This window comes from Salvia hispanica, chromosome 5, assembly GCF_029641045.1.
Source record: "Salvia hispanica isolate PSC_SH4W2 chromosome 5, Shi_PSC_v1, whole genome shotgun sequence".
NCBI classification, from domain to species: Eukaryota; Viridiplantae; Streptophyta; class Magnoliopsida; order Lamiales; family Lamiaceae; genus Salvia; species Salvia hispanica.
In genome coordinates this window covers 21,892,698-21,905,345 of record NC_142696.1, presented here as the reverse complement: position 1 = coordinate 21,905,345, position 12,648 = coordinate 21,892,698, and the positions used below count along the sequence as shown (strand labels likewise).

The following is a 12,648-nucleotide window of genomic DNA, read 5'->3' as shown; positions in this document are numbered from 1 at the left end:
ATTTTTATTTTTCGTTTAATTGTATATAGTATATTGCCTGATTCTACTAGTTGTCGGCCTCATATAATTAAGATCAAACATTAAGGATTCGTTTGATAAAAAAGATGGGATATAAAAAGATATGTAAAACAAGATAAGAAATACGGGCTTCATGTCAAGATATGCAAAAATATGACTTTTTTCCGTTATTGTTTGATAGAAAAGAAATTGTCTAAAATTGTATTTTATATTAAATAACATGGCTTAACTTGACAAATTGGTGGGATACATAAACATAGTTAATGTTATAATTTTGGTAAGATTGGTTAGGGCCCTTGTCTTATATTGGGCTTTAAGTTAAACTTAAATATGATATCTAACAATTAGAAATGTCTATATGTAATTTTCTATCTTGGTATTACTAACTTATCAAACACGCAGTATGCAAAAAACCTCGATAATTTATCAGACACATAACAAATAATTTTATATAATCAATCCATAGTCACACCCTTCGAAGCATAACCGTTTTGAGTAACAACATAGTACATGGCAAAGCATACAAACACATACAACATGAGCATACAATAAGAGCGTGCAACCACCAACCACCAAGCATAGCATAACATAACATAACATAACATCTCCTTAATTGCTTGAGGGGAATATAATTACTAGACAATAGTAGCTCTTTTATTCTTCTACATCACTTTACTCTTCGTAACACACAATCACCACATATTGATTGCTTAACACCTGCACGGATCACATGAGCAGCTCGATCCGCACTTGCATCCGTTCCCTCCTTCACTGCCCGAGCTTTTCTCAGATCCCTCCACATTCCTAAATTTAAAAGATCGCAATCGGATTAAATTAAAACTACAAAATATAAATAAAACGTACTGGTAGTATACAATATATACTTGTTGAGTGGTGCAACCCCCTCAATGACTGTGACACTAGTGCTCTTCTCCAAATCTGGGCAAGTCCCACATCTGCCACAAATCAATCAAGATTAATACTATTGCTAAACAAGTACTACTACTATATATCAATTCAATTCATAGTGAATAACTTACGTGCAGCTGGCGCCGCATGAGCCGCAAGCACACAATCCTCCGCAACTCATTTTTTTCCAAGAAATAGAGACTATTATCAGCTTTCGTTTGTAAGTATTTGGAATGGATGAGATTTATTTCTGCACCTCTTGCTCTTATATATGGAGTACTATGTAGCTTCTGCTCACACGAAACCAAAATGAATTTATTATTTCAAGTTAATTACGTCTCTAGATTAAGAATTAGCAATATCAATATCTTACACGCCGCCCAAATAGTTTTACACGGAATATGTAATTTTCAATTACTTAAATGACAATACATAATATAGGGGGTACGTACGTAGAGCAATATCACCCGTTGACATTTTTGACACTTAATTAACATTATCATCAAATGGTTTGAATGGAACAATCTCTGATTTGACAACTTTCATTTTTATCAACAAGATTATTCTTGCTCATATGTACTATTTTATGTTTGGGGGCACTGAAATTTCGTATACATTTGTTGGGATCTGGTTAAATGTAGCGGTAGATTGATCAAATGAGACAATAATATCATCTCTATGTGATCAATGGGGACTGTAGGAGTATAGGACAAAAAAACATAAAGAGATATATAGAGAGCTCTAGAATAGTGATATATATATATGTAAGAATATTAGTGGTTGTTGGTTGTGGAGTTGGTATGAAGAAATTACAATTACGTTTGAAATGGAAGTCAATTTTAATATTTGAAAGAACTCAATATATATATTATGGGGGTGTTCGGTTGGCAAGACTAAATCTCATGATTAAATATGGATCATGTTTGGTTGATAAGATTGACTCCCACAACTTAATCCTAGATGGATAGTCTCATGATAATTAGTCATGACAACCGAACGCCACCTATAATTTTCGTATTTAAATTAGTTTTGTAAGTACTACTTTTTTTTGCCAAGGGTACGCCTATGGTGTAATTCTGCTTTGAAACTACCATCATATTGAAAGGGTCAGCAAACCCTTGGTTGTTTAACAACACAAGAAAACAATAAACAACCATATTACATCATCTCCTCCGTAAGAGTTGAGTTTCCCCTTTTAATATTTTGGATTAAACATCAAAGTCGCATAAATTTATTTATATTCCAAGAATCACAACCGGACAATGTTTACCATAATTTTCTAGCAACAAGATTAAATAGCTGTAAAATTATTATCTACGTTTCTTAGTCATTGGCCCAAAAATAATTTCCCAATATTTTGGCCATAATTCTACTATCATTATTGGGCTCCCTGGCCCACATGGATAGTGACAAATTGACAATAAACTACAGTTTGGTGATAATAAATTTATAGTCATGCTTCCTATTTTGTCACCACTCACCATAATCCCTTAAAATAAATAAAATAACACCTTCATTAGAAAAATAAAAATAAAAATTCTATATGTATTGGTGTCATGGTCAATTTTCTAAGTGTGATTTACTATTTTGGCCTATTGGTTCTTTAAATTAGAAATTTTATTAAATTTTCATATACTTCAGTCACAAAAACCATAAATTCATGTAGTATAGTGAATTTCCCACAATTTTGAGAAAATTTTAAGGTTAAATAACACACAAAACAACGACATTTACCCCATTAACAGTGACGCATATTTTATATTGAACCAGTGATGGAATATGAGTGATAAGGGAGATGCCTTCCAAGTCAGAAGAGAGATTTTGGAAAAATGGATTATATTATCAAGCCTTTCTAAATTAGGGATTAAATTCATTGATCTTTTTAGAATATGTGACGAGGCATGCGAATTTCTCGGAATAAGATCTTCTGATTTTTTTTCTAAATTTTCTCTTCTTTTTTAAAATTATTTCTTTTATATCATTTGTAAATTGACCAAACTATTCACCCTCTTCCTCCTTCCTTTCACTGCATACCTTCCACGAGAACAAAAATCCAAGACCTAATTTGCTAAAACCCAAAATAACATGGATAATTAAATTGAAGCAATGCTAAGAAGAAGACAAGCATAAACTAAAAATTGTGGAAATGCACCGCTTTGCGAGGCTGTATTGAAGAATAGAATATTGTTGTGGATGAATTTTCCTTATATTTGCCTGTTCGGATTCGGCCCCTAATTTTATAAAAGTAAGACAACAATCTTACTTCAGTCTTGGAAACCATAGCAATTGGAGTTCAGGAGCTTAAAAAAATGGCCAGAGAGCCACTCGGCAATTAGTGACTGAGGAGGGTGGAGGAAGTTAAGAGAGAAGGAGGGTGGAGGCAAGTGGTGAAGAGAGGAAGGTGGGGGCAGCCGGTGAAGGAGGAGGGTGGAAAGTGGATAGTTTGGTCCATCTGTAATACTTGGAAATGAAAAATAAGAAAACAAGAAAAGAAAAATAGAAAAAAAGCCAAAATCCCTTGTTCTGAAAAATTCGCATGTCTCGATCTCATATTCTAAAAGGTTAACGAATTGAATCCCTGATTTCGAAAGGCTTGTGAATTTAATCCCTTTTTCCGAAATCTCTTAGAAAGGGTAGATTACTCCTACTTGCTAGAATACACCATTAAGATCACGGAGTGGCACAAGGAGAGGCCCTCTTCAGTCGTATCCCACCGAGTTCCAAAATGAGCTGCTTTACAACAATCTCGTGCTCAGTTGCTTGAACAGAGCTGGAATGAAGAAGGATTTGAAGTTGACCGAGCAGTTCAACTTGATGAAATGGAGAAGAGATTGATCACAAAAACCACCGGACTGCATAAAGACATGGAGAAGAGTGGGTGCAAGGTAAATGCCATAACGGCATCTCGCACTTGGTTGCTCGAGGGCAGGGATGGTGCAGGAATCTATAAGAAGTCTTAAATTAGGTGCAGAGTTTGTAGTGAGCGCAAAGATTAAAATATCAACTCTGTGGCTGGAAACTACACACTCATAATGGGGGCTTTCGCCTTAGATAAGATGGCAATGTTGAGAAATGCAGAGAAGTGTTTAAAGAATTGAAGAACGCAAACCACACTAGGTATAGCTTCGTGTATAATACGCTGTTTAAGGTGCATGTGAATGATGATTTTCGGAAGTTGTAGTAGGCTGGATGCTGAGACCTGTAGCCTGATGAGGCTCATAGAGCAGTTCCAGCAATGGTTGCAAACTCTAAACGCCAAACCTAAATGCTATTCTATCTCAATTAAGTCAGATTGAGCCAATATGTACGAAAACTAAGGAAAAGATCGCCATGCGACCAATACAGGGTTTTCATGCCATCACTTATTATTAAAGAGAGTCAAATAACAGATGCGAGAATTTATTATTACCTCACAAGGAAATAAGTAAAGGGGAAACAGAATTTGTAGAAATGCTTTATGTGAGATAGCTGATGAACTCTGCAGCAGTGGCAACAGCACCTCCAGTTATAGCATCCAACACAATCTTGTCCCTGTTGTTGTTGCCCACTGCTGATACAAGAGCACCGGTCAACGCACCGCCAACCATCGCATTTTTCTGCATCAACAGCATATTTCATCAACCTAGATGTAACGAGTAACAAATGATAAACTGACAAAATATGCATTCATCCACAAAAATACTACTCCGATATAACATAAATGGGTATTGAGACTTTAAATCCCTTTCGACAAGTATTCCAAAATGATAGCATATTAGTATATAATGTTGGCGGGGAAGTTACCCAGTCTCTGGTTCCACGGATCCTCTCCACCCCATACTCCATTCCAACATAAAGTCCAGCAACCGTGCCTGAAGTTGGGATATCCAAAAGAAGAGATTTTAATTCTTTGGAAAACAGTTGTGCTTCTTAGTAATCGCCATGAATCAGGAATACAAGTATCAACTCACCCCAGTATGCACCTTCTTTGCACATTTTCTTCAGCTGTAGAGCCAGAAATTAGGTTGATCATCACTCACAGTGACTGTAGTTAACAGAACAAGCATCGAGTGCAGGAATAAAGTGCAAAACCATGAGAAAATCATCTGTGCTTTTGAAGTCGTATTACCTCCCTTTTTGTGGTCTTAAATTTAAGCAAAGATCATGTCACCAACTTTACATATTTGGGGGGATAAAAGCACACATGTGTACACTTAAATGGTCTCAGATTCTTGTATCCTAGCATAGGTTCACAATACATGGTGATGCCACAAAATATTTCAAGATACACACTGAAAATAAAAGTGGTGAGAATGTAGAACTAACTAACTTTAGAAGGAATTTAGAAGCATTGGTGCAATTGATTTGGTTCTAAATTTGAGATGTATAGAGCATAAGACTCTTGAAGAAACATCCAAACAATGCTTCAAAAGCGTTGCTTTATGCATATGCTTCAAGTATTGTGTAAGTGACAAGTTGTAAGAAAGAGTATTATATATGCAGGACAAAATGTTAGCATCTCAATAAATGGGATGAGTTTCTCACCGAGTGTTCAAAGTTTTTTTTTGAGACGCTTCCTGCAATTTGCAAGTAGCAGCATAAGTGAGAAACAAAAGCATTTAAAGATGCAATTAAAAGAGGAAATACCTCGAGCAACGACATGGTATGTTTCCTCTACCGCCACTTTCCCAACTGCTACCTGAAAGTTTGAAACCCCCAAATGAAATACAAATACTCCTATGATAAGAGAAAATGGTAGTACTAGTATTTTCTTACACTCCCAATCTTGAAGAAACCATCAACAACGTGATTGAGAAATGGGTCTCCCAAATCCACCGCTAGATTCACTTTTCCGTTAATAGAAGTCCTCGGCATGGTGTGGCACGGGGATAAGAAAAGAGAGAAGCTTGAGAACGATTTAAAACGACGTCGTAGTCAATTCATGTGCATCTTCATATCCCGTTTGAAGGATGGCCGCCACATGTCCCCAAAAATCATGAACTTATAATCCACTCGCCCAATTTCTTTAATCGCTAATATTTCGATCAATTCAAAATGGAAGCTTCATTGTATATATGTTCTTGGATCTTAATCCACTGTGCAAGAACGCCAATTCTACTCTAGAGTAGAGCATTTCATAAATATTTTTGTGTAATACTTCCTTCAGAGTAGTACTCCTAGTTTAAATTAAGCTCCAAATTTTTGTTATCTTGCTCCACCATTGGATATACAAAATCAAAACTTTATATATATTCTTGCTTTTCCAAAGATAATATTCTACCTCCGCCATTATATATAAAATCAATATTGATCCCACAAAAAAAACCAGCTCATTCTTGAATCTTGATCATTGGAAGCCTTTTCTTGATTATGCGGCAACAACCACATGATGTGATGATAATTATAACAAAAACATTTTAATATTCACAGAAGCCAATGGACAAATGAATTAAAGATAATTCCAATAACTATACGTTCAAGTTTAAACTCAATTTTAAATGCGTACCCCTTTTTCTACATTCATCATTGTTATTGTTTGCTAAAAAACAAAATTAAAAAAACGAACGCCTGAATTACAATGACATGGTATATATACACAAAACAGTCGTTGTTTAATATCACATTCCCCTTCCATCGTAATGTCATTCTTCTCACTTATTTTTCGATCGTATTCTAATTGCATTATTATGAAATGATAAAAATGTGTTCGATTAGTCAATCATAAACAAAAGTACAAATACTACAAAAAAATTGATCACGTCTATGCGTACATGGCCCTTGTGTTGTGCTGTAAAGGAGCCTCATTGGATTGGAGTGAATGCAAACAATTCATATTCAATACAAACCTCATTTCTCTATTTGTGTGTCATTTGCAATTGCATGCCTAGTGTTTGTGTGTGAGACTTTATGCATGACTGGCAGGGACTAATTTAAAGGATGTTTACTTTGATAAAAAATTTATTTTAATCTTTTAGTCAAGTTCAATTCATCAGTCTATCAAAGTATACAGTGGATTAATTTGAATTATTTTATCAATTCATCCTTTTAAATGTTCCCTAAAAATCTTGGAATGGATGGAACCATTCCCTGGTCTCTTACTAAGTTAAATCCTTTATATATACACAAATTATTACTCCTAGTATTTTATAACGAAACTAATTTAATCAGTTGGATGTTTCTCTTTTAATTAGTAATTCATGGGTCAAACTACTTATGTGTGTATATGTGGATTGTAACTTAGTATAAAATAATTTTTAAAAATTTTAATTTATATTATATTTTCAAAAAGTTAATTTACCGTTTAATTTTTTAAACTTGGCCCCAAAAATAGAATCATATAAAGCTGAAACTACTATCAACTTAACTATGCCAAAAAATAATTTGTCCAATCAAACCAAAAAAAAAAACAGAGTGTGACAATATAATTTTTGCGTATCAAATTGCCGACCACACTATGTGTAAAACACCAAAATTAATAGCAAGCCAAACAAGACAACAAGAACTAAAAGGACTATATATCTCCTATTCGAACTGGCATCACATGAGATTTGAAAGTAATTAATGACGTTATTATTATAATCATCGTTGCTGGTACATCTAGATACTGGCAGATTATAATAGTTGCACAAATATATATTCAAATTAAAAAGTGAGTGTAGAAAATGATATCAGAAATAAGTGGGCTGATTGCACCTTTTTCCAGCAACATATCTTTGCTTTGATTTTCTTCCACAATCTATCTAGTATGTGATCATATACAAAAATTGTTTCCTTTGTCGCGACATAGACGTGTCTCAATTTTCCTTTGACTACATGGCTAAGTATTTCAATTTTCAATTTTATGTATGGTCGGTCGATATTATAACAAGAACTTTATGTCAATAAACAAACATATTTATACTATGATATTATTAGTTCTCAGATAAAAAATTGTTAATTCTGACTAGCAAATAGCATTAAGCCTATTACATGTTCATGCATTTCTATAAAAAAATCCCACATCATATATGCATTTTTGGAATTCAGAATGGATTTTTATTTACTAATTCTAGCAAGATTTTACTCTATTAACTAACAGTACGAAATTGAAAGCTTACGAATATTTTCCCATCACAAAAATTTGAATGAGACGTCTCACCTTGAAATGGGTTCGAATACACAAACTCATTACTAGTTTCTTTTTCTCATGTAGAAAAGAAATGTTCAAGTTGAAGGTGCAGTCAGTAAAAGAGTCATTAACAAATCAACGAACAAGCAACAACAATAGACACACCAAAAGACTATGTAAACTCATTTCTAGTTACAATTTTCCAATTATAATTATGTATATACAAATTGGTAGTATATGTTTTTTAGGTGTCCATATCACCGTGCCCACGTGCTTATGCCGGAGCATGACACTCCAAGGTCAGGAGCACGCGGGCCTTGCATGCACGCCTGAGCATGAGCCTGAGTTTCATCACCCAATGAATTAATTGGCTACACATGACACTGTACTTCGTTATTAGATCCAAAAAACCTGATTTTTTGTCACTAAAATACACTCATTCTCCACTTCATAATATACTATAATTAATGAGTTGGTTCTTACAAAGTTTCCTTATTCTTGTTACGTTCAATCTAGCAATCTAAATGGACTTTGAAAATTCATACTAATGTTTTGTAGTCAAGGTATAGGAAACGCTTTGAATTGCGTGTGTGAATTCTAACTTTAGGATTTCTTTCTCTTTTTCTTTTTTAGTTGAAAGATACTCGTAAACTTAAAGCCACAATATTTTCGTAAACTAGTTGTATACTTACTTTGACCTAAATAGGCAACCCAAGCAAAAACTGCCACAAAAAAAATGTCAATGTTTATAGTTTTATTATTTTTGCATTATGAAGTACAACTTTCAAGTATTTATAGTTTTCCATTAGGCTTTAATTTTATTACTTATGCAACTTATTTATTTAATTTTTGAGTATGTAACTGTAAAACCATACCACGATTATATCACTATATAAATCATGTCGTTTGTGCTATTTCTAAACAAACAAGCTACATACTCCAACTAAAAAGAGTGTATCATTTAAGTAGCAATTATATGAACATGCAATTTAACTCAAACATTAGTAGGGATCATTTAAATTAAATCGGCAAAACAAGCTATGTTATACCATTAAATTGGAAATAAATTTTGTGGCTGACACAAATAGCCTAATTTATTATTTACTCATCCTGAACCAAGAATATTGCTTGTCGATTTCATACTCCAATATATTGACCTTGCCTACGACTATTGAACAACCATTTTCGATAGAGTGTCATTTCCTTATTTATCCAATTTATAGAAAATTGTATTTCATCGTAGTATTTCCATTTGATGTTTTGCTACCAGAGGTAGAGACAGGTGGGGCAAGCCTACAAATTTAATGGATGGACGCATTGTCATGTAAGGAGGCTTATAGTGGAGTAGTACATTATTTATGACTATATGTATTTAATTTTATATTGTTGTTCAGTTATTTTGTTTTGTAATGATTTGTCTATATAATGTATATGTCCGTCTTCATAATATATAATATTAATATTATATTGTATCTCATGATTATTCATTTCAACACTCTATCTTTATGACTAATTTAATTTTTGATAAACTTCATTTTTACCATCTCATGTACTATATCTCACACTATTATGTTATCTAACGAACCAAAGAACAGCGCAATGTATCTAGTCAATTATAATAACAAAAATAAAGTGATAATTTATGCGGATATAATTGATCAAATATAAGTATCATATAATAATATTTCTGGACCTTTAAATTTTCAATCGTGAAACTAGGCAAGTAGCCGATCAACTTTCAAATGATTAGAGCATCTCCAATGCAAATAGGCTAGCCATAGGCCAGCCACTCTCTCTCCCTGCCACGTCAGCAGCACTAAAAATCCACATGCCACATCAGATTTAGGCCAGCCATAGGCCAGCCGCAATAAAAATAATTCAAAAATACTACATTTACGGAATTAAAATTATGATTGAATTACGGAATTAAATTTACGAGACATATACGAGAAAATTCATTAATTGCATTAAAAAAAGGTACATAGATTAAAAAAAAATTACATAATAAAGAAAAAAAATACAAAATACGGAATTAAATTTACGACACATCTACGGGAAAAATTCGTTAATTTTATTTAGATAAAAAAAAGTACATTAACTAAAAATCAAAAAAATTTCATAATAAACAAAAATCCGGCCTTCCACACACGAGCCACCGCGTTACTCTACTCCTCACTAATTTATTAAAAAAATACATTAAAAAATGTTAGTATGCCTTGAATTCGTTATAGTTTGCCGCTAGCCGAACGAGGGTCTCGCTATGACATGTTTCTATTTTAGGTCTTAATTTTATATTGGGCTAGTTGTTGTTGTCCATCGCTAGATGTTGCTCTTGCACATAAATTTAGAGATAGAGAAAATCGTGTTTATATAGTTTTTCAAAAATTAAAAAAAAAATTAAAAAAAAATAGCGCTGGCCGATCGGCACGCCACAATGGCGGCCAGCGCCACGCGATCGGCTAGCCCACGCCGCTTTTTTCGCCGATTTCGGGCTGGCCTGCTGTAATGGTTCGGCTAGCCGACCGGCTAGCAACGCGAATCGATTAGCCGGTTGGCTAGCCGGCATTGGAGATGCTTTTAGACAGTTATAAAAACATTGGTAGAAGGGCATTTAAAAAGTTGTGAAATATGTATGAATTTTTATATGCCCCTCATTTAATAAATAATAGTAGTTTTTATTTAGTTTATCTATTAAAATTAGTTTCATTTACGAAGACTTTTTCATCATTTTCTTTCCGTCTCTCATATTCATTCCTCCCTTTTCTACTTTATCAGTTTCACATTAAAACGCATGAAATCAACAAATAAATTTATATTTTATGAACAATAGAATTTTTAGTTATATAGTAACTGAGTGTAATTATGGTGAGTTAATAAATGCGAGACCCAACGAGATACCTATCATAAGATTCATAACTAGTACTACAAGGTAGTGAAAATTCTAGATATTCCTGGGCAAGACAATTTTATGATGGTGAATGGTTGAAGTATTATTATCTTGTTCCAAATTAAGAGCATTCCCAGTGGGTGTGGACTTCCCATAGCCTTCCCGATGGACTTCTCAAAACACCTCTTGTCACGTCATAAGGACTTCCCATAGCCTTCTCTGCATAGTGGCGGACATCTCATAGCCTTCACACGCGGACTTCCCGCAATAAAAAAAATTCACAAATTCACAAAATTAAACAATTTACGGAATTAATAAACAATGTACGGTATTAAAATTTCGGCACGAATACGGAATTAAACAAAATGCAAAATAATTTCATTAGATAACAAAAAAAACAACTTAATCAAATTACACTCACGAACATCCCTAACGATGACCCCGACGCAACCCTAGCTCTTCAATTAAATCGTTCTGGAGTCGAATATGGGCTTGTCATTGGCGCATGTCGCCAAACGCACGCACCCGCTCGGCCCTTTCATGGGGTACCCCCATATGTCCATTGGGGGTTGGCCACACCGTGGCTTGGACCGGCACCATCATCATCGTCACTGACCCAATCAGTCAGTGTTGCAGCTTCATCTTCGACAATCATGTTGTGCAGGATAATACATGCGTACATGACATCAGCGATGCATTCCATATGCCACAATCATGTTGGGGATTTTTTTATTTTTGACTCAAGCTTGTGTTCTCTAAGTTTTCCTCTCATCCACACAATAGAATAATTCATGGATGTATATTCTGGAATGATTATTAAATTAATCTAATTTTTATACTCAGTTGTGGCTTTCATTTTAAATTACTCTACATACTGGGGGAATTTGATTTTCTTTGAGTTATTGCTACTAATTTAATTGTGTTATTATTGTTGTATGCGTTTGAAGCTCAAGAAGTAAATTGCAGCAGAAGAGCTTCTCATTCCATCAAGGGCAAAGGGATTCTCGAGTCTTCGTAATCGGTTAGTGATATGTATATTGCACTAAGCACAATTTCACCCATGTAGAAAATCTCGTCATATTGTATACGTCGCTATTGATGGTATCTTTAAATAATGCAAATTATGAAAACCTAAGAGGTTCTTGTTTATTTTGTGATCATGGTAAGTTGTGGATGATGGAGTTTATTGATAAAATTAATTGTGTTGCTATTTTACAATTAGTGGATGAAAGTTTCAGTAAGGTTATGAGGGTTGAATGGAAAATATGTGTTTTCATAATGTCATCACACTCCTTTATTTGGATAATGTATTGATGAAATATTATAATCTTGGGATTCTGTAGCCGGTACAATATCAGTATTGTATCAGGAATTCTTTGGAATAGGTTGTGCCTATTTTATGGAAGACTTGGCCTCCATTCTGTAAAAGAATAACATATGGATGGTCTAACTTTCATTCCGAATTTATCCCAATGGTTAAAGAAGCCTCCGTTTTGTATCCTCTATGGAGGGCTTAGTTCCAATTCTAGAACACTTCGTGAGCCTTGATTTAAGGCCTTTTAGCATAAAAGCCTAAATCATTAGATAAACTTTCTTATATATAAGCATTCAACTATGCTTTCAGTTTACCCATGGAGATGTGTTTGGGTTTATTAGTATGTTGGCATTTATATAGCTTATATTGTCACTAATTAAGTACATGTGACTTATTCTTTTATTTACTTTCTTTTGTAGTTCAGCAAGGAAA

At 34.0% G+C, this 12,648-nt stretch overlaps 2 protein-coding genes across 2 annotated transcripts; both read right to left on the bottom strand.

The window, feature by feature from the left end:
• Nucleotides 1-440: 440 nt before the first annotated feature.
• LOC148926451 (metallothionein-like protein 1) lies at nt 441-1,218 on the bottom strand. The gene is made up of 3 exons (XM_089059479.1): nt 1,059-1,218; nt 903-974; nt 441-822 (listed from the first exon to the last, which is right to left on the bottom strand). Exons 1-3 carry the CDS (start codon nt 1,106-1,108, stop codon nt 729-731), a joined length of 216 nt encoding a protein of 71 aa, XP_088915605.1. The 5' UTR covers nt 1,109-1,218; the 3' UTR covers nt 441-728.
• Nucleotides 1,219-4,241: 3,023 nt separating this feature from the next.
• Nucleotides 4,242-5,908, bottom strand: OEP16-1 (outer plastid envelope protein 16-1). Its single transcript, XM_048083270.2, has 6 exons — nt 5,683-5,908; nt 5,554-5,605; nt 5,452-5,483; nt 4,878-4,911; nt 4,711-4,778; nt 4,242-4,523 (listed from the first exon to the last, which is right to left on the bottom strand). Exons 1-6 carry the CDS (start codon nt 5,779-5,781, stop codon nt 4,383-4,385), a joined length of 426 nt encoding a protein of 141 aa, XP_047939227.1. The 5' UTR covers nt 5,782-5,908; the 3' UTR covers nt 4,242-4,382.
• Nucleotides 5,909-12,648: the final 6,740 nt, after the last annotated feature.

Bases quoted from the DNA above. Each gene is read 5' to 3' on its own strand.
- LOC148926451 (XM_089059479.1), bottom strand. From the start codon at position 1,108: ATGAGTTGCGGAGGATTGTGTGCTTGCGGCTCATGCGGCGCCAGCTGC. The intron at 975-1,058 runs GTAAGTTATTCA...GATTTGTGGCAG, and splicing joins TCATGCGGCGCCAGCTGCAC to ATGTGGGACTTGCCCAGATT. The intron at 823-902 runs GTATATATTGTA...TTTTAAATTTAG, and splicing joins GGGGTTGCACCACTCAACAA to GAATGTGGAGGGATCTGAGA.
- OEP16-1 (XM_048083270.2), bottom strand. From the start codon at position 5,781: ATGCCGAGGACTTCTATTAACGGAAAAGTGAATCTAGCGGTGGATTTG. The intron at 5,484-5,553 runs GTATTTCCTCTT...TGCAAATTGCAG, and splicing joins ATACCATGTCGTTGCTCGAG to GAAGCGTCTCAAAAAAAAAC. The intron at 4,524-4,710 runs GTAACTTCCCCG...CTGTTGATGCAG, and splicing joins TCCGTGGAACCAGAGACTGG to AAAAATGCGATGGTTGGCGG.